Raw genomic sequence first — 22,779 nt, forward strand, 5'->3', positions numbered from 1 at the left:
TTTATATATTTTTTAACAATTTATCAGCATCACTTACCTCCTAACAGAGTATCGTGTTCTATTCATAGTTGTTGTATGTTGGGAAGTCTGGATTGCTGGCACTCTTTGTTGGTGGGTTGGGGTCTCTTAAACAAAATTCTTGTTTGATGGTGGGGTTATGTTAAATGTACTCCCAACCTAGCAACTGTCCCTGTAAGGAATTTATTCTTTTTAATATTTTGCTCTAATCTGAAGTACCGCACCCACCAACTTCTAAGTGAAGCTTACACTGGAACTGAAAAACTTTGTAATTTCATGTATACTGACTGAACTGAGGCCAAGGGGAATAAAACCATTTAGCTTTCACGTGAACTCAAAAGAAGAAAGGGTTCTTTGGCAATATAATTACACAGCACAGATCTTCTAAGAGGAAATGGACTACAGGGATTTATATGATTAGACTTTTTTTTTTTCCCCTTTCCTTTCTAATGATAGCTAGGGCTCTCCTTCGCTCACCGCTTCCAGTCTAACAGCATATAATAAGGAAACTCTTAGCAGGCAGGAACTGGGACTGTCACAGAGAGATGTTTCAATGTGACACTGTAACAGGGTGGAATGTATCAATGACTTCTTCACATGAGGCCCACCATCCTTCTTTTACCAACCTGCAGCCCTAGCACCTAACACTGATTAAAGAAGTAAGTAGTGCCTGTAGCCCCTTACTAGTTCTTTCTTTTTCTGGCATGTTAGAGAGATTATGGCGAAGCACATACTGCGCTGTTTGGAATCTTTGTGTGGTCCAGTTTTGAGTATCTCATCCATCTCAGTTGTTGCTGCTGAGGAGACCTGAACAACACTTCAGCAATATCAAAAGACTGTTTGTACAAGGAACTGAGGTTCTGTTCCATCACATCACCATTACAACATACAGACAAAGCTGGAGTACAGAACTGTGAGTCATTTCATGCTGCCATATTCAAATGCTGGCAACACTCTGGGTTGTGGCAGGCAATACTCAAGGGCAGTGACTAGTTTACTTAGTTGTCTTGGTAACATAGTGGTTGACCACACCAGTGTGACTTAGTCATCATAAGCAGAAGGAAACAATTGCAACAAGTGGTGGAGATAATTAACGTAGGGTCCTTCACTAAATGAACTTTCTCAAACTTGTGTGTCTCATGTTCGCAACCTTTGGCCTGCCCAAGCATTCAAACAATCCTGACTGTGTAGGTACCGGCGACAACCAAGTAACTTACAGCCATTTACTACGTACTACATACCATGGATCTGTATACATTTATTACCTACGCGCTCCCTATGGTTCACAGGAAGCAGTCAGGTTACACACACCTATTGGCACTGTGTCAATACTCTAGGATCTCTACTGGCAGTCTGTTAGTTACAAAGTAACTATGTAAAGTGCCTGGAGAAGAGAAGGCTCCAGGGAGCTCTTATTGCAGCCTGCCAGTACCTAAAGAGGGCCTACAGGAGAGCTGGGGAAGGACTTTTTACTAGGGCATGTAGCAAAAGGATGAGGGGGAATGGCTTTAAACTGGAAGAGAGCAGGTTTAGATTTAACATTAGGAAGAAGTTTTTCACTGTAAGGGTGGTGAGGCACTGGAACAGGTTGCCCAGAGAGGTTGTTGAGGCCCCATCCCTGGAGATGTTCAAGGCCAGGCTGGACGGGGCCTTGGGCAACGTGGTCTAGTGGGAGGTGTCCCTGCCTATGGCAGGGGGGTTGGAACTCAATGATCTTCAAGGTCCTTTCCAACCTAAGCCATTCTATGTTTTACCTATTGTGTTTAAACCCATTTACGTTAAAGCCTGTCTTTCTCTCTCTGTACAGTAATGCAGCTGTGGACATCATCTGAGACACTAAAACAAATGGTCCCCTGATGTAATCATAAGAGAGCTGGAGGAAGGGTGTTTTTAGCAAGAACCTTGACAGCAGAATCTGCTTCTGTATAAGTCTGACTTCCTCTCCTTGGAAAAGCAGTATGACAAAATGTTTTGCAAAAGGTTTGTATTTATGTGCATGGCTGTCAGTCCTAAAAGTTGCTCCTTGTCCTTATAATAATTACACTGAATGCTCAGTGGACATGTTTTCTAAAAAGAAATAAATAGAATCAATACAGACTTAAGTTAACTGCACTGTCACACTGCATGAATAAAACACACCGATGGATACTCTTGGCTAGTATTCAACAGGGATTTGGTCATCACTATTGCTATTCAAACTGCATTTTAAACGGTTTGCTAGCAGTTTAAAAATTCCATTTCTGTCTAACTTTTATCTACTATTGTTACCAGTAACTCCTAGGATTCCTCAAATAGAAAGAGTTGCATGTTTATCTCTGTCACACAGCACAAAGGAAGAAAAAGAAACACTTCAGAAAATAGATATGTACAGCTGTAAAACCATAACACTGGATAGGGATCTAGGGGATAGACATTATACAAAAATTACTCAACATATTTTTACCAGTTAGCTTCAAACCATCTGCATTTCTTGTATGTATTTCTCCAACACCACACCATCTTTTCTTCATGCTGCCTGATGAACTGTTACAGTAAAAGAGACCTTCACTTGGTTTTGCAGCTTATATATCCTTTGGAGAATCTCACAAAACGACTGCCAAACTTTTAACGTGATCACTTCCTTCATCATCCCAAACAGACAAAGGTTGTTTCAGTTCACTGCTAAGGCACTGAAGCATGTACAGGTCTCATCTGATTACAGAGAGCCTGTAACGCCCTGAGGCAGTAGAGACTGTCAACACAGCTGTCCCTGTGTGTGCTAAGACAAATGTCCTGCTGGGCAATCTCTGAATCAAAATGGAAACATGTCTTCTGAAGCAGATTAGGGGTAGGGACAAGGGCTGTAAATAGGCCAGGCAGCCAGGAAAGTTTATAAGGTATTATTAAAGGAGTTTCTATTGAGCTGTTAGAAAGTACCTTGATCCTGGTGCTGTTTTGCAAGTCTACGTATTTTTAAGTATTTTATTTCTCTTGTCACCTGTTGCTAGCAGAAGTATATCTAAATTAACATCTTCTGAGCCTGTCTTGCTTTAGACCCGCAAGACCAAACAGAATATGTAAAAAGCTTGCAAAGAAGGGAGGTGCAGAGATCTGCACGCTAATGGCATGATTAGCTCTTGCAAGTAAAGCAGTCTTGCTGCGTCAGCACACAGCGGCTCTCACCCTCATCCATCCAGCTGAGAGGCAGGGCTAATTCACCCGGGCACAGGGCTGGGCAAACGCAGCAGTGCTGCTCTCGACACCCTCATGAGTTATCGCTGCGTGGAAATATCCCTGCACAGCAATGCACATACCCCTCCTTCTCATCTCAGGGAGGACAATCCTTTCAGAATGTCTCTGCTGAATAAGAGATGAATAGAGAATGCTTTAATAAAAATGTGCTGCTCCATCAAATCTTTCATTGAAAGCTCTCCAAGTCTTCTCCAAACATGTGACCCAGCAGCCACCTTGTCCTCCCTTTGAGGTATAACAGACATTATGTACATAGTTATATGGGGATAATGTTACATGGACAGGACAGAAAATCCTGGCACCACTGCAGTCAACAGCAAAAATTCTGTTCCTTACTGGAGCTCTGCTTAGGGACTTGCCTCTCCTGACACACTCTGCAGCAGGATCAAACTGGAGCAATCCTATCTCCCGGTCTGTGTAACCACTGAACAAGACTATCTCCTGAATTTAAATCCTGAGGGTTAAACATTCCCAAATAAATTACTGTTAATGCAGATCACTTTAAGGCCAAACTAGCCTGGGCTGCATTGTTTAAACATGAAGTTCTGCAGGTTTACTTCTCTAATATTTCTTTTTTTTTTTTCTTTTTAATTAATTTTCTGGTCATCTGTGGGTTAGAAAATGATTGATTCAGTACATATCTACTCGCACATCTGGGCTTTTTTTAAACAAGGTCACAAAAATGATGAATCTTCTCCTACATAATATTTTATTGCTTCATATGTCCATGCTTTTGGTGTTTTAATCATAACTAGAGGCTCACACACTCCTATCTCAGCATGTACAGTACACTGGGTAAGCCAAAAAAACATTTTAAGTTGAAGGCTTGCCCAGACATCTAATATCTTATCACAAAAATCTGAATATTTCTTTTGCTCTGAGTCAGGGATAAAACATTTACTTCATGGAACATTGGGGGGGGGGGGGGGTAGGAAAAACAAAAAAAAACAAAAAAAAAAAAAAGATTTTTTTAATGGAAGGTGGGGGGGGGGGGGGGGATAGGAAAAACAAGAAAAACAGCTATGTAAATCAGGATCTTTAAAAGCGTTTGCAGGAAGCATTTCAGTTCCTATGCCTTGTCTTTCTCAATTAGGCTGTTCAAATCGCCAGTGATTGTCTCTGACATTACAACAGTGACTGCCTCACAGGCAAATTCAAACAGGGACGTGGTAAGTGCCCAACGCAGCCATGATCCCTGGCGATGATGTGCTACTTTTCACTTACAAGAAAATTCACAAATGCTGGGATCAATCCAGTAGTACGTGAACAGCAAAATTCCTACCTCTCTCTGCCTGTAGTGCAGGACAGGTTGATTTCAACCCACCCATTTTAAATAAGTGATTTAGTTATTTCTGAAACAACTCTATAGCTAAGCATAGAATTTAATTTTTACAGTTTATTGTATTAACAAGCATGCAGTGATGTATTTTCCCCCACTAAATTAATTTTTATTCATGGTTTGTGGAATTTTGAGTTGAGATGGAAGTTGGAGCCCAAAGTCATTAGAACAGTATTTTGTAATTGTTTTCTAACAACTGGGTAAATTATATTAGAATTTCTAGTAATATATGGAAAAGCTTACCAAAACACAGTACTTAAAAATGAACAGATTCAGTAAACAAAGACAATATTAACTGTAGTTAAGGAGATAAAGCAGTTGTTTTTGGATCACACATGCTCTTCAGGCATCTAAAACCAGACTTTCACATCTATTTTTATTCACAGACCACAAGATGAAAAAAAGCTTTCCTCCTTCAGTTTTGAATAAGCTTCTCAACTCTGAATTACCTAGTTTCTGAGGCAGGTAAGATAACTAAAATGGAGTTGTTCAGTCTAAAAAAGCTTAGTGCTTAGTCAGAAACCTCTTAAACATTGGCATGAAAAAGCATACTGCCTGCCTCTTTAATTTCATGCAAGTTATTTTATTAGACTACTTGAAGCTTAGTTCTTAGTACAGATGGTCATAAATGCACATGAAATCACAATGTTTTATTTTAAACCATTTAATTTAACATAATAAAATATTAATAATTGCAATACATTTTTATCCATCCTGCTCCAGTTTGGTTTAACAGTGGAAAATCAGACTTGCCAGCTAATTAATTCTTGTGATTGACTGTAGTTATTATCATTGTCTTAGATTTTTAAACCCAGCAGGGACCACTGCAGTCATTATTCTCAGATAACATACCACGTAACATCTCAATAGCCCTCATCCAACAAATCTCTTCCCTGTGTTGATCTTCCTGTGTCACTATCAAGTCATTTCATGGATAAAGCAAATAGCTCAAGCATCTTAAATATCCATTACTAGGCCTGCATTCCACACCTTTCATCATTCTGGTGACTGTTTCCCAAGTATTTTCAAAATGTCAACATCCTTTTGGAAATGTAGACTTTATACCAAGATACTGAACTAGAACAAGAGACTCTTAAACAATACGTGAAGAGGCAATAACATCTCCTTACTCTTATCTGTTATTCCCTTGCTCACGTAGTTCCATTCACATTCTACGTGATAGCTATGGCACTGGGAGCTGATGGTTAACTGGCTATCTGCAATTACTCTCTTAGAGCTTCTTAGTGTCACTTCATACATCTGGGATACTTCAATGACTAATTTTTAGCAAAGGACGAATGACTTTGTATTTGACTATAAATAGGTATATACATTTGTCAATATAGCCACTTTTCCTTTATAGTTTTTGCTATTTATAATTCACTAGGTTGCTAATAGGTTCCCACTTTCAAAAACTGGGAAATACATGGACAGGTGAGGAGATATTTTCAAGCGATACAGTGCAGTATTCATTGAGCTAGGCTTGGCTTAAAACAAAGGAGTCCTGGCTCTCATTTCCATGTTCAGGTTACTGAATACACTGCGTCAAGCAAATGAGTGTGTAATAATCACTTCAGCCCCCTCACCTGCTTAAGTGCAGATGAAGAAGAGGAAACAGCACAAAGATGCAGCATCAGCAAATTGGACTGGTACCTAGTGCAGCCATGAAGTTCATTTTACTGGTACAATAAAGACCTGATACCCTTGCATTTGCCCTCAGGTTCTGCTGAGAGGGCAAAAAGACCCATTGGTCATTACCTTTCCACTACTGAACCGAAGCATGTGAACTCACTCATATGGATTCAGTATTTGCCCTTGAACTGGTGTGGGCTGCCTTTGGCACTCTACTTTTAGATCAATATATAACCCAGGCGTAATCTTATCTGGCAGGAACAGGGATATTGGGGGGAGGGGGAGGAACACAGCCTCTAGAGGTGAGGAGAGCAGCTCTTCTAAATGTTAATGGGTTAAGAATAGAAAGGTCAAATGCCTGCCTTATCAGAAGGCCCCATGTGCAAACAGGCATCAAGCTGCAGCAATCAGAGCACAAGCTGGGTATAAGCGTCAGGTGTTAGTTGCTGTAGCTGTAAACACCAAAAGCAGAATGGTGGAACTGGGAAACCTCCTAGGACACTTCTGGTTAATACAGGTCACTGGGAAAGTCCAACCACCAAGACCAGCTGGAGATTACTCAAGTATTACAGCTGCTGTGGAGCCAGAGATCACTTGTGAGCTGTGTGAAAGGCCCCAACAAGGGTATTGTGGAAGGATACTGTGAGTGCCAACAGAATGAACAGCTGTAGGAGTGGGTATTGAATGCGCTGTATATCAAACATCCTGTCCTGGCAGAGCACTGCTCCAGATTGCTCTTGCAAGAGCATATCCTTCTCCTGGTATAAGGATATACGAGGAAGGAGACAAAAAGTCCTTCATTACCTCCCTGTAGATACAGAAGGCACTAAACATAGCAGAAGCTGTACAAGAACTATGTGCAGAGGGTCTTCAACTCTGCTCTACAGTACCTCTTTTAGCATAATGAATGGATAAAGGATTGGGATGCAATAAGATACGGCAGCACAGGAAAATATATATTTCCTTTAAATACTAATATATTTTTAGCCCTGTTCCAATTAATCTTCTTATTGGCATCCAAGGAAAGAGGCCAAAAGTTGTATCACATTGGACACTAATCTTCTTGCAGATACAAGCAATCAATCTGAAGTAACAACAAAGTATACCAACATGCGCTGGGGTGCAGAGTTACTCTGTTGTAAGTAACATTCCATGGGACCTATGCCTACCATTTACCAGTCCTTTCAGTCTGGCATACGTGCCTGCAATATGTTGTCAATAAAATTAATCAACCAACTGATTTCCGTTCTCAGAAAAGATCGGCAGTGAGCAGCCATGTTTGAGAAGATTGCTGTTCCCTCTCTTCTGGTACAGGGATTGCCCTGGGAGATGGCTACCTGAGTTTGGAAAACAGATACAGGACAGCTACTTGGCATGATTCCCTCCTTACTGCAGAACAAAGAGCACCATTCTTGTCAGCCTGTTCCCAGCTGTAAACAACTATCAAAGGATAGGGTTAATCACCAGTTAAAACACCAAGAAGGAATAATAATGAGAAATAAAGCAAGACTAAATATATTTTATCCCACAAAAGGGATAAACAAGGTTTGTGCTCATAACTCAGAGATCATATTCTAACCATTAAATAGCAACTTTAATTGGTAAAGATAGGGTTACATTTTAAAACAAAAAAGAAATGCACTCATATGAAGCCATTGCTCTCTGAAAGACAATTTTAGTTTAGTGCCTTCATGTTTGTTCCACAAAGTGATTACTCTGCAGTTAACTGGACTAGCCTCTAACCCCAGCCCTAGGGGAGAACATCACAACCTACTTAAATTTGTGGTCTGCATCCTTTATGCAGCAGAGCTCCCAAATGGGCGCAAATGGCTTATTTCGTACACCAGCACTACTTGGCATCTGTTTATCCCGCAATCTTCTGCAAGCATCTGTTCATTTGCTGACACCCATGCACTGCGCTTCTGCATTAGCAATCTCATTTTCAGTCTAGAAACTCTTGATTTCATTCATTTGAAAGAGCACAAATATACGGCAGCAGACATTTTTCATACACATGGCACTACTGAGTGCTAGTAACAGTTGCTGTCTCAACCCAGAAGCTACCGTATTTTCAGTGACAGCTCTGATAAGCTCATGATTTTTGATGTTTTCTGGCCTCTTTGGGGGAAGAAAAAGCTGTTATAAAAATGTAAGGTTTTACCCCTTTTATTCAATTTAGAGAGTAAGGAATACAACCCAAGTCTTCCAGCAACATAGTGACATTTTCTGAGTCGCTATGAATTTCAATGAAATAATTTGTCATTGCTGAATGAAGCTATGGAGATTCTCCTACAAGCCCTTCTGCTTTTGTTATGTAGAAGGCAATTTTCAAAATGCTGCCTCAGCTTGGATGTTTATTGTGTGTACGTGTCTGCCTGCTACAAGTCCTCTCTATGCCTCTCAGTCTGACATGCGCTGTCATTTTCTTGGCTCAGTGTCACAGATACCAATAGCGTAAGAGCACAGGGGTATTACAGAAATACCAACTTTCTTCATCCCTGTTTAACATGTACATATTTCAAAAGATGAGCACATTTACTGCAGCTGAGACTGTTTAAAGATTCAAAGGCATTGGACAACCAAAATGTACAGCCTAACACAACATTAAAAGCAAGTTCAGGAGAGACCATATGCAATTTTCTGACCTGTATTATTTCTATGCTGTCATCATTTTGAGGCATTTGATATGCTGCTCTTTGGTTTAAACCCTAGAATGGCATTTGAATTTTTACCATAATAAACTTTCTCAACAGACTTTGCGTTTTCATTATTCTGTCCATGTAAGCCACAAAGATATTTTTCCTCCCTAAATGTCCAATCTGCAGGGAATGGTTGTGAAACTCCATTATTTCCAGGAATTGCTGGCAACCTACTGCTGTCTGTTCTTCTCAGTATTGCCTGTATTTTCCTTGTTCAGCTTTAAAAGCCAAACTTGCTTTGCAAAAATGTCTGGGTGTTTTGATGCCAGAACTGAATAAAGACTAGAACAGTACAGAATTAGATGGTTTTATTATGCTGAAGAGCCATTAACTCACATTAAAGTCTGTACACAACAAGAGTATAAAATGGGAAATAGATGCTTAGCCTTAAATCCTATCACTCAGAAATTTTCCTAGACTATTTTACCAATAGTCTTTCTAAGGTTCATCACCCTTACCTGATCCCTACAATCAAAACAAAGTAGATTTTTTTTTTTAAGTTGTAAGTACTTCGATTTTTGTTATTCAGTAAAGTGAAAATAATCCACAAAGAAAGGCAGCCTGAATTCTTCAACATGCATGATGTCTGCCACAATTTGGTCTTCAATAGGCAGAGGTAAAGAACACAGACATCTATTCTCAGTTGCCTGTGAAAAGAATATACTCCAGGGTATATGGTCAAGAAAGCTGGAAGATGTGATAAAGATTCTGAATTACTCAAAACTTTGATCAGTCATGATGGTCCAAAAGTTATAATGGAAAACTCCCCATCTAAAGGTTATCTGCAGGACCCACACTGTGATCTCAGCCAAACACAGCAGTAGCTTCAGAGAAAGCAAGGGAATTACTCCAAATTTACTTTGGCAGCACCAAGATCAGAATCTGACCACATCCAAACAAAAACCAAACAATGCTATAGGCTATAAGAACAATCATCAGTAGATGGGGTGTAAAAACTATGAAGACCTCTGTGATTCTGATGCACTTCAGTGACTGAAAAGATTCCAGCGCTATTATTCCTTCTCTCCAAAATATCTTGGACTTCATTCTGTGTTCCTGAGGCACTCCTGACAGCTCTAAAAACATACCTAACGCACTCACAACTGCCTGAGCTTCTTCGGCTAAATATGCTCTTGCATTCAATTTGGGAAAGCCATAATATATGGAACGATGTCTAAGGCCTGCTTTCTGGGAAGAGGAAATCGACCATACACAATGTCAACCAAGTTCATTCCTAAATGCAAACCACATTGGGCTGTTGAGCACGATAATAAAAACCTGCTGACCTAGTTTCCTGCAGAACAAAATCCTCTGTCTTCCCTCCTCCTGTGCCAAACCTAAATCAGATCTCCTTCTCTGGAGAAAGAAATTAACCCTTTGACTAGCAAGGAAAACTCTAATAATGATGCTTAACACACATACAACGGTTCACACCGTAAGAATAGTATGTAAACAGTAATTGGTCCATCCCCACAGCTCTGCAAAAAGGCAGGATTACTAGAGGATGACAGTAAAACACAGAGAAGGTCAGAGACCTTAGCAGAGTTCAGCAGAGAACGTAAAATTTCTCTTCCTTCAAAACGATTTTGAAGTGTGAAGCTCCATGCTTGGTAATCCTTCTACATTTGCTCTATGCAAATATAAAACCTTCATTCATGATGTGGCAAAAAAATAACAGCACAGCTCAGCTTTTTAAAAAACTGCAATCAAACTGCTCAAGAAAGGACTATTGTTCTTCCCCAATTTTGCAATGTCAACTTGCAAGTCCATTTCTGGTAGATGAGAGCTGATTGTATTTGCTCCAAGTGTTTGGCAAAAGCATTCACTTTTAATGGCTTCACTTCCTCAGTGATGCAATGTTTCATTTGAAGGGATGCCTGGGGGAACTTCAGAATGGACACAGAATGCAAAAATAACAGGGCATGTCACAACAAACTCAGCCAGGAAAATACAAATGGGAATTCTCTTGCTGTAGGATGCTTCAAAAGGCGGCCCTGGATCATGTTGCTGCAGAGCAGCATCCCACTGCAGTCAGCCAGAAGCATTTGGGGAACGTCAGATTCTAGACTGCTGAGAACACCTTTGCTGGTTCACACTGATACTGTCAACTGGAGGAGCTTTCAATCATCTGTCAAATAGGGTTTTATTAATGGAAAGAGTGGAGATAACTTCTGTGCCTAACTGCTATATAGTTTTACAAGCAGTCTTTTACAATGAGATGGCCAAAGTGCAACCTGCAAGTGAAATTGCTCTGTGTTGCAGCCAGAGCTTTCATCACTGTTATAAGAAAGAAGATCCTGCAGTAAATACAGTTTCATCATGCATTGCTCCTTTTTGAACTGAGATAGCTTTGCCTACATCCAGACAGTACCCCAGGACCTAAAACCTGTCTATCACCACATGCTCCGTTGGCATCTGTTTCACAAGGTGCAGCCCCAAAATTCCTGACAAGCTACCAAATAGAAACTTCTGTACGCAAAGTTTGAGAGCCTCTGCTACACAAAGCAGCCTAGTTTATTAACATATAATTGGAGAAAAGACTGAAACAGGAAAGTGAAAACTAATGGGCATGCTAGCAGTACCATTTTACCTGTGAAGAAGTTACTGTCTCTGTCAGTTTGTCAATCTGCAGGGAAGCTGTTAAGAGAGTACAGGCCTACAGAGCAAAGACAGCACTTAACATAGTGTACCCTTCAGGGAGTTTGAACATAAAGAACAAAGAACCTGGACTAGATAGCACTGCACAGGTTGTCACAACTACGTCTGTTCTATGGATGCTGCACCTTCACAGCTAAACTCCATAAAAGATTCTACTCCAGCTTTGAAACAAGGAAGACAAAAGTCTGAGTTCTCACAGACTTATTACTAACATTGGTCAGGGTTAGAAATGTGATGATGGAAAAAGAGCATCTTATTCATCATATCTGGTCCCTAAGGGGTTATGAGTTGTATATGCTTATTTTATTGACACAAACAAGTTTTAACTTCTATTGTCTTACAGAGGAAGAGCAGGCTGAATTCAATTCTGGCTCACACATCATCTGCAATTCTAGCCAAATCCCAGCCACACAACTTTTATTACTGGGAGGATGTCAGAGGCAGAAGACACAGCTGGATATTCAGATCCCAGACTGAGTTTTGCTGTGCTGGCAGTTAGACAAACCAGCTTTTGATTTGTATGTAAACAGAGCCAATCTGAACTGGAAGGTCATTAAGAGAAAACACATTTTACACAACATCCATTGTACAGTTGCTTTTCCAACTTTCCCCATACTAACATTTTTTTAAACAAGACTTTGTCTTCTTGTGTTGACTGTTTCAATGACAACTTCTGGTGCCACTGAAGTCAATGGCCAACCCCCACTGATTTTGATGGGACCAGAAGGTGGCTATGAGGAAAGAAAGAGATCCAAGATTCTACAGCTCCACTTCTACCACCTATGTGGAAGAACTGGGTTGATGTAGACCAAAACCATGTTGCATAAAAACACAGAATTTGTAGGTCTACATTCTCACAAAAATTCTACTGAGTCTTTACAGTGTCTGCAGTCCAAAACATGCTATCCCTATGAAAAATAAAAGATTTCAATCAACATGAAAGTAACTAAGCTCCTTTTATTACTCAGGAGTGATGTCCACAAAGCATTTTTTTTTCTAACTTGATACTGTCTTGTTCTATAAAAGAGCCATAAAGATCCCCACTGAATGCCTTGCAATTATTTTTAGGGGGAGGCAAAATGCTCAGCAACTCTCTTCACCCCATGGTCTTGTCCCAAAGGCCCCAAGGACACCCTACTTCTGTAGCTCATCAACTCAACCCTTTAAGTCTGCCATAGAAGGGGATGCTTCCCACTGATCCCTCAGGCACTGTATGCACTACTTCCTACGTTCTCTGACTAGCTGGCAGCATAGGAGATGCCTTCTGACTTCAAAGCGAATTTTGAAAACAAACTCAAGAAATAAGGACTATATTGCTGGCACTCAGCAAGACAGCGTATCATGACATTTAAAGTGGTCCAACAGCCTTTGACACTATGCCTTGTAACTGGAAACATTCTGTCCTTAATGAGCCTAATAAAGACCTTACTCCCAAGGCTCAGATATTGATTATTCCATAAATTTTCTAGTGACTGTCTGAACTAGCAAAGTTAGATGAAGGGAACAGGAATAAACCAACAACTGGTGTTAATGTCATAAGGCCCCTGAACACACTGAAACTTCCTGTCTCACAGAGACCGAGGCAACTTGGGGGAAGTTACGGCAATTACCTCCTACTAAAGTGTGAGTACAGATACACACCACCTGCGGGAGCTACCTAGTACACCTAGGATCCTGACCTTTAGGAAAAACATGATGTGCCTGCCCTTCTCTAGACTGAATCCCAAAGGGGAGTTTGACCAAGAGAGGCTGCAAATCCTCTTCCTCTGTTTTCCAGCACAGTAATTACCTGACAGGCAGAAAATGCAAGTCCATTGCAGATGCAACTGCATGATGTTTCCACCCCGTGTCATAGCCTCAGATCTCACAGCTTTATTTTAACTGAGGCACTCAGCATTTTGTACTGTAGCTACAATTAAAATAAGATTATGAGAACACACAAAGAAACCACACAGTTCTTGTGAACAAGGCGTTAACGCCCAATCCGTTATTGTGAGAAGGCTTTTAAGAGTGTTCCCAGTAGAAATAGGAATATATTTTCCCTGAGTAAGCTGGGAGGAATGTAGAGATTCAAAAGCTTAAGCTGAATCCTTGCTAGATTTTTTTCTGTTCCTCCTCTTTGATTAACTTACTGTGACCATTTGATATAACTGTTACTCTTTAAGGAAAAGAGTTGATTGTTTTCTCTCATAAAAGACTTCAGTCTCCCTATAATTAACAGCAAGGCATTTGCAGCTGCAGGTTAAAATGAGCGACTAACAGAGATGTTGCTGGACTATCAAAGCGAGGAACTTTCTGGGGGCAAAGGGGAAACGCTTGTCATTCTCCATTAGTTCCTCACGGTGTCTGTTGGCAAAACACACTGTATTGTTCCACTGTGTAACTGGCAAAATAAATAGGTTGTTATAGTTTGCTGCGTTTAAAAAGGGGGCTCTTGGGTATTACTGTTCAAAATAGCTTTAATCTAATGACCGTATCTTTCTATAGCTTACTAGCATCATGAAGAAAGTCCACTCAAAATATTTTAATACAAACCCCTTAATTTTATACTGGAAACCAGCAAGCACAAAGACATTTCCTTCTGCATGGACACAAGTTGTCTAGTTACAGAATTGCTCCAGTCAGCCTATCTGTTTGTGTTACCAGGAGACGGCAAAGCTGGGACATGAACCATCTGCAAATTCAGGATGGGTCATTGAAGCTTTCTTTGCTCCAAAGAAGACGCCTGTCTTAAACATATGTGAGGGACTTAAAAGCCATTAATGAAGGAACAGTAAAAGGCATTTCTGAAGGTATGAACTAATTAAAAATAAAAAAATATGACTTCTAGTGGATTTCCTTGTTCTAGTGCAATTTCCCTGTCTTCAGCTCTAGCCAGTTTTCCCAGAATCCTGAAACACAGCTGTTATGCACAGCCTTATTTCTTTTCTTACTATCAGCTTACCAGTGCTGATGCTTCTGAAGTTGAATCAAACTTGCATCAGCCCTGGGGGATGGCTGGGATCCCTATTCTTATATTTCATGTTTTGAGATCAGTATTTCTTAGGTGTTATTCTGTTAAAATAATCTTGAGCATTAAAAGCATAAATCTTAATGCTTAGTATTTTAATTTTATTTCTATAAAGACATTTTGTCCTTTAGCAGTACTCCTTCACTTCCCCCTGCATTTATTCAGAGGCCTTGGCTTTTCTGGGCAGGCTCTTGCTCTTAATCAAAGCCTGCTGTGACTTCACTGACGTGATTTGACAGGTCTCTGTTGACATCTGAAGGAGAATCTTTGAATGTTTTGAAAAGGACCATTGCTCATTGCTCTACAGAGGTAATCTGGGGGACATGGCCCTTTAGCACTGAAAGGATAATTTTCCCTTTCACCACAGACCCTTCCCCCTTTTTGTACAGCAAGGAAGTTAATTATGCTAGAAAGCTGAGAAAGGACCTGGTTCACAGAAGCCCCAGGGGGAAAAAAAAAAGGCAGATTTCCTTATTGAGGAAAATATATAACTTAGGACAAAATAGCTAAACCTAACTTACTGCAATACAAGCCTTTGTTTCAGAAAGCAGCTTTCCTGGAGGGCAGAGAGACATCTCAATCCCCAGAAGAATTTCCTCTTGAATTATTGCATAGAGCAACACTTCTAAAAGCACAAGCCAGAAGGCAGACTTTGATATAATCCTTTTTATAAAGTGTTCTGATGTCCTAAAATATCAGCATGAGCTGCCATGTGGTAAGCATTTTGGAAAAATTATCATAGAATCATACAATGGTTAGAGTTGGAAGGGACCTTAAAGATCATCTAGTTCCAACCCCCCTGCTCTGGGCAGGAACACCTACCACTAGACCAGGTTGCTCAAAGCCCCATCAGCTTGACTTTGAATCTGTTTATTTATCTGGTTGTTTAGAAATGTAAATAAAAATAGGTGGCCAAATATTCTATTGTCTTCTCAGAAAGAAAACAATTTAAATTTCAAGAATGATACTAAACAGAAGTGAAATTTGGCTACAGTCATTACATAAACATGACTGACAAAGGCCTCATGCGTTCATGTAATGGTAAAGCGTGTTAGTATACAGGATAATTATGTTTGACTGATTCAAAAGTTGTAGGTTGATTTCCCTGTAATACATACTGAATGTATGACCAATTTGCATCTAAGATTTTCTGGTCCCACAGATGCCATTCTTCATTACAGAAAATTCAGAAAAAAAAGAAAAAGAAAAAAAAAAAAAAAAAGACCTTTACAGGGTTGCTGGGATAACTAAGATGAAGAGAATCCCATCACTCACTACACTACTGAAATATGAAGCTCTTCTAGAATGGTGCAGCAGTTTTAATCAGCACATAGATTGAGTCTTTAGAATTAGCAATAAAACAAAATGTCAAACTATAATACCACAAGGAACTTAGGAAGACAAAATGAAATAATTACCACAATTATTTCAGCAGAATTAAAACTATTAAATACTGATCGCAAAATATGAAATATGAGAACGGGGAAAGAAGAAAACATAATATCATACTTCTGATCAGAAACACGTAAGTAAGATAAATACACTACAAAAAATCCCATTCAGCAAGATGACAAAGATCTACAAATAAGTGAGTCAGAAACTGGTATGAAATCACCGACAGCTTTCCAACCAGACTTGACTGAGGCCAGAATTTTATTTCCGCACTTCTCCCAGTGCCCTCAGTTTTCAGGCAAGCTTTCTTGATTGCAGTATATATTCTCACTATATAGCTTGCATCTTGAGCTTTTGTGCACTCAGCACCCTGCATTCACATCAATAAAGCCATCAATGAACCACCTAAGTACAGTAAAACCAAACCGGATCAACGGGATATACCTCTTAACTGTCTGTATGCATGTTTCTAAATTCTAATAAAAAGGTTCAAATTTCCAGTTACATATTCCATTCTCTGAAGGGTCTGAATGTTTTTATATCTTTCTGATCATTACAAACAGACACACACACACCACTATTTATTTAAGGATATATTTTTTCCCATGACCTTACAGACTCACTTCCCTGACATGGGGAGCTCATGAAAGAAAGTTCGTTATAAGTTAAATATGAGGAAGTGCAATAAAGCCTATTTACCTTGTAGGGGGAAAACCTAAGCCCAACAGCAAAGAATTCTTACATGAAAAAAAAAAATAAATATTTGAGCCTCTCTGCAGCCTCATAAAAAACTTGCAGATAGCCTGTGATTCTCCATGGGCAGAGGTCCTCTCTCCTGTGCATTATCTAATCAGAGCCCTTCTGGACTTAAATGAAATAATAATAATAAAAAAGCAAATGGAGTGCAATTTCCATGGAAACTTGGAAACAGATGTAACATTATTTGCAGTAAGCCTTTGTACTGCGAATGGAAAATTTTCTAGTTTACACAAATCTCAGCTATTATTTTCTTTGCAGTGCAAACTTAGGCCAAATATTTTCTGTCATATTAAAGATGCACATAGTCAGTTTTACTTTCTGTCCTGTACAACCATGCACAAAAGCTTCAGAAGCTGCATTAAAATGCCTGATATTTATCTTTCCATGAACCCAAAACAGATATAGAAAAAAAGAATAATTTGGGCTTCCTTTTTGCTTGTTCTCTTCAGAAAGTGAAAACAGCTTAGAAAACATATCCTGTTTACGTGTAATGTTACAGATTAGTAGACAGCCAGAGTATTGGCAGACGAGCCCAATTTTAATGGGAGCTTAACTAACTCTTAATTTTCTATCAATTAGGTACTAACTCCTGGTTTCCCATATAACTTGAAAGAGAGCTTTCTAGCTCAGGAGCATGTATTCACAGATTAACTACTTACAGATGTTTTCTCAGCTATAAGTAAATTCCCAACAAAGTACATTTACAACTCCAAAACCATGGCAATGTCTTGTGACCTGATACCTGGTTTTGGAGACTAGAGCACCTTCATCTCACTCTGTTCTCAAGACCAGACAGAGCAACAACAAAGAAAACATGTAGCAGTGCCATATCAAAGAACAGCACCCAAAGCAGCTCTTACGTCAACATTTTTTCTCTTCACATTGTTATTGAAGCATTCTTTTCTGCATATCCAAAAGAAAAGGGAAGAAAAAGCATCTCAGTGTTTTATGATAATGCAGGACTCACTTTTTACTTTTTCACCACCTCTCCTCCTGCTAAGCTGAACCTTGTCTTTGCCACACATCTCAAGCGCAAATCAGTTATTCAGACTTGTTCTTCTCAAGATGGAGGGAGTTCTGCCCTGCTCATCAAGTACTCACGTCCTTTACGTGGATCATTTGCCCATACGTTTCCAGAGCAATTTATACTTTAAGCTAAATCTAGGAGCAAAGTCTAACACATGCCTGAAAAACAATAGAACCTTTGGTGAAAATGGATGCCCCTTTTTGTTTGCAGTGCAGCCAAATGCTTTAAAAATTGGACCCTTCTGCCACCACAGAAATGTCCAGCATCTGATTTATCTACTACTTTAGACGTATCATTGCAGCAGATTTTTCTGTTGAGTTAATCTGTGTTTGCATTAGAGATATCTATACCACTCATATTTTAGCTATGCTCATTTTACCTTCACTGCAGATCTGTAGAACTATACCAGTCTTTGTGAAAATTAAGCTGGTATCATGGCACAGAAGGATGAAACAAATGATCTCTTATTTTTACAGCTACAAGAAAGTCCATTGTTGCAGCACATAAGATGATAAAAATGTACCAAAAGCACAGAGTTTACATTACCATTTATATAATTAATGAAGTGACTTTTATCTTACATGAGTTTCAGACCTCACTCTCTTGCTACTCCTCCCTCACCCAGCAGCATGAATAATTGTGACAGTACAGAAATTAACTTTGAATGATACAAGTCCTAGTTCTGAGCTGGGCTGCTCCAAATATTAAGCCTAGTGTGGGAATAGGAACAAAAGTGTAAAAAGGACTGTAAAAGTTTTCTCCCTTAAAAGCAGTAGTTCAGTCAGTGCAGTGTTGGAGCTATGATAATTACATGCCAGCTCAGGGGATATCTCTGCAAATCTGGTGCCTGACCTGTACAATTCACAAGTAGGAAGACTCCAGTGCTCTAATCTAAAATAGCCTGGAACAGGTTGTCTGCATATCCATCTGCTCACCTACAGTAACTGGGTACTGCATGGTAATGCACGACCTTTCCCACTCCTGCCCTCTACAGCAGAGAACTCTTCTGCAGGAAATTCATATGGACCTCAGATCTCTAGGGCTGAAACGTGGGTACAGTTTGGGACCATACTTGTGCAGATTGGAGTTGTCTTTAACTGAGGTGACAAGCACAGTGACAACATCAAACACCTGCTGAAGAATCAGGGCAAAGCAGTTGTCTAATAGAGACTAAACTAGTCCTGCCCTAAGAATCCTGGCTATACTTGAAAGAGTCATTGTTTAAGGCAAATGACTCCCTAATAAAGATTTGGTCTTTAACACAGATTTCATCATAGGCTGACTGACTGAAGCTTTCTCTTTACAAGTTCACATGCAATTCAAAATGTCATGTTGATTTTGTACCTGCCTGGCCAAGTGAGATTACAGAGCAAGTCAATCACCTTGCTTTTCAGATGTATTTCCCCTTTTACATCTTGAAAATTCTACTCACACACTTGTAGATCATGCAAAGAAAGAGGAAGCTGCATGACTCAGCTCCACACTACAATGGCTGGAGCAGATCCAGACCTTGCAATCCTTTGGGCTTTCCTTACCAAAATACAAATCTGCAGCTTGGATAAAGTAAAGCATCCAGTGTTTGTATAAGAAATGTTAGATGGGCAGCATGCCAGCAGCAGTCCTTAAGCAATGTGCTAGTTCTTTACATTGATGGAAAATTATCTTCTGAAGAGTTAGGAAGGGAACAAAAAAAGCCAAAGGGCTCTGATCTTTCACAGTGCCTATGGAAGACAAAATGCTAAGGAGGAACAGCCTCCTGAACTGTATTCCGTAGACATTAATTTACATGGAAATCTAGTGGTAGATAATGTATTAATTTAGCAAGATTCATAGCATGCCATGCTGGCAAATATTTTTTTATAATCTGTAAATTACAGAAGTCATAACAGAGGCATAGGAAAGCTACTGACCTTAAGGACTCCAGGAAGTTTGAGTAAGTTTCAAGAGCCCTGAGTCCCAGTGGTTTGGCTAAACCATTGGAAAACAGTACTCTAAAAATTACTTACCCTAAAAATTCAGTGTCATCTAGAAATTATACCTGATCCTCTACAATACTGCTAACACCTGATCCATAAATGTTTTTCATAAAGAGCATCCGCCTGGTGAGTTATTGCAGAATAAATAATGCACTGTAAACACACTTAATTTCACTGTGTAAACAATCTCTGAGCAAAATTCAGCAAGGACTACACTTCAGTTCACTGAACGCACAACAAAGATAATCTCATAGCAATCTAACCTTAGAGACAAAGACCTGAAATCTAAACCTGTTTCTTAGAACAATATTGTACATTCTAGTCCATGCCCAGAAGTTCTGGGTGATGGGATGGATCTGTCTTTTCAGGCACTGCATTCACTGGGGGGAATCGCATATCAGTCATTACGTACATAAATATGTGTAATACTAGTAATGAAAGTAACAGAGAGGCTGAAATGGCCCTCACCTTCCTACAGAGCAAACCAAAATATTACTTGCAAAAACCGTCCTCTGTACTGTGTACGCTGGGGGGATGACTGAGCAATATTGGGAAACTTGCATCACATACTAACCAACCTCCTATTGCGTTAGGATGAAAGGCCAGTAGGCTTCTGGGCTCTGTGTTAATTTCAAAAGATGGTTCATTGAACAGACTTTACGCTTAGCAAAGCTTAGCAGCTTTTTTTCCTTATCCCCCCCAAAAAATGTTTTGGGCATTGTCATATGATTGTACCGTAACACTTGAAGTTATCCAAAACCAGTTCATGAGATGTGAACAGAAATATGTATTTTCATTCCAAAGGAAAAACAACTCCTATGCTGTTTTCCTAAGTGAGCTAAAAACTTGGAGAGAAACCTAAAGCTAAAAAAAGCAAAGAACTCAAGAAGATTCATATTCTGGACTGTGGTTTCTGTTGCCTTAGCTCAAGGGAAAATATGTTCATGGGAAAAGGGCCTGCCTGGAGCCAGATTTTTTTCAACTCTGACTTTTCTAGTTGGCGTGGCTTTAAATCAGTATGTTGCTATTAAAGTTATTTCTTCATAAATAAAAATACTCTTTATGGATTGTATTATAGTTGTTTACAATTGAAGCAACCACTTGTACCGTGTTTCCTAGCAATTAGTACCTAGTTCAGCGCCTATCAACCCTAGATAGAGAGCGATCGGGCAATTTGAGAGGCCTTTACAATGTTAGTTCTGAGTTTCACTGATTCAAAGTGTTAAATCACTGTCCCAGAAGAGAGTTCCTGAATTAATCCCAAAACAAAGACGTGTCACCTTTACCTCCTACCTTTGTATCTACACACAACTAAAGAAAACAACATCACACCTCTGAAAAACAGAAATCTTGCATGGCTTAATTTGAAAGAATCTTACTGTCATGTTGTTACAGACTTTCTTTAATACTGAAATTCACTTTTGCCTTTAGTCAGGACTAAACTAGGTTATATAAATATAATAGAATTCCTCACTAACCCTGTAAAGACTAGCCTACAGACAAACCTGCCCAGGCAATTCAGGGAATTTGTAACTGTCTGTTTAACAAGTGTAACAAAATGTAATCACGCTGCCCAAACACACTGTGCTTAGACTCCAACAAGTATCATTATCAGTATTCTAAATGCTGTAACAACAGAGTTTAACCTAGGGATTGTGAGCCCCATTATACACTTGAATTGCCTTCTGCGTTAATTAGGTTTATGTTAAGAGTTAACAAAAACATCTAATATGGTCTGCTGTCGAGATTGCTCAAGACTTTTAAGAATGATACAGTAAGCTTTCACTGAACAGAGAACTTCATCTCCTATTTAAAAACTGGAATGAAAGTATGCTGTAAATGAAAACCAGTTACCTGTGATCGATGACTGTTACATCGGAAGCAGGAATCCCCAGAAGAAAACAACTCTGTTCCAGTTCTTTCTTACGAATCTCTCCTTGGTTGTAATAATTTCCTGAAAATAGCAAACACCACACCACCATCTTAGTTTAGGTGAGCTTGGAATGAAATTCTCTTTTCTTTCTCAAAGAACAAAAAGTGTGAACATCACACATTAAATAAAAGGGCATCATTTGAGGAACAGATACATTGCATGAGACAAACTCCATAGCTTTTACCTGAGCAACACCCGGCTTAGCTCCAGGTAAAATGCTGAGGCAAAGTTCTGCCCACTTTGACTACATTTCTCACATCTATGCACTGCGTGTGGCTTGCAGCCGTTCATGAGCTTATTTGGCAAGGACATCAGAAATTGCCATGTCTAATCAGACCAGTGGTCCAAACAGCCCAGTATCCTCATCCTAAGAACAGACAAAGTTAAACGCTTCTGCTAAAACCAAAGGAGATCTTCCAAACAACAATTCTGGAATAAACTGCTTCCAACCACCTGTTTAATGTCTTATTTCTTAAAACATCACAATTTCCAGCTCTTCTGAGTTTTTTGTTTGTGCTTTTTATTTTATTTTGGTATATGCCTAATCCACTTCTGAACATTGTTAAATTTTTAGCAAGATTTAGTATCTCTTTTGGTGAATTCCATACGCTGAGCAGGCTTTGTGGGGAAAAAAAAAGAGTCTTCTAATATGCATATACATGAACTAACTGCTCACACGTTATCTGAATGGAAGTCACCAATATACTACAAACCAATCGAGCAAGATTTTTTCATAAACACAGGAGAAACTGCCTTTGCAGTGAGGTGACTAAAAGTTGTTATCATTGGCATGTTTCCAAGTAGTCTCTGTAAAAGAGGTTGGTGGGATCTTAGTCCACTTTTACAAAAACAAGTATTCACAACAAAACAGCAACAATTAATCTCCTTAGGAAGGGCCAACGAGTCACTTCTTCACTATTAGACATGCAGCTGTGAACTCCCTCCCTCTTAACAGCATAGGCCCACAGAGCCAAGCTGAACAGCAAGTCCAAAGTACTTGGAACAAAATTGTTGAGATAACACATGGAAAGCCTGTCCCATGGGGTATTCTTTACATGATTAAAGTTTATACTATGTTCTGGGCCAATTCTAATGAGCAGTAGTT

The 22,779-nt window shown here is 39.5% G+C and overlaps 1 protein-coding gene across 1 annotated transcript in view; it reads right to left on the reverse strand.

Moving 5' to 3' along the window:
- PIGL (phosphatidylinositol glycan anchor biosynthesis, class L) overlaps window positions 1-21,723 on the reverse strand; it is a 58,695-nt gene extending 36,972 nt beyond the window's left edge. Inside the window, exon 1 of the mRNA XM_009882749.1 lies at window positions 21,596-21,723. Coding sequence (XP_009881051.1) covers window positions 21,596-21,723 — 128 coding nt within the window. The remainder of the gene's footprint in view (window positions 1-21,595) is intronic.
- Between the last annotated feature and the right edge of the window lie 1,056 nt (window positions 21,724-22,779).

This window comes from Charadrius vociferus, unplaced genomic scaffold (genome assembly GCF_000708025.1).
Source record: "Charadrius vociferus isolate BGI_N301 unplaced genomic scaffold, ASM70802v2 scaffold793, whole genome shotgun sequence".
Classification (NCBI taxonomy): Eukaryota; Metazoa; Chordata; class Aves; order Charadriiformes; family Charadriidae; genus Charadrius; species Charadrius vociferus.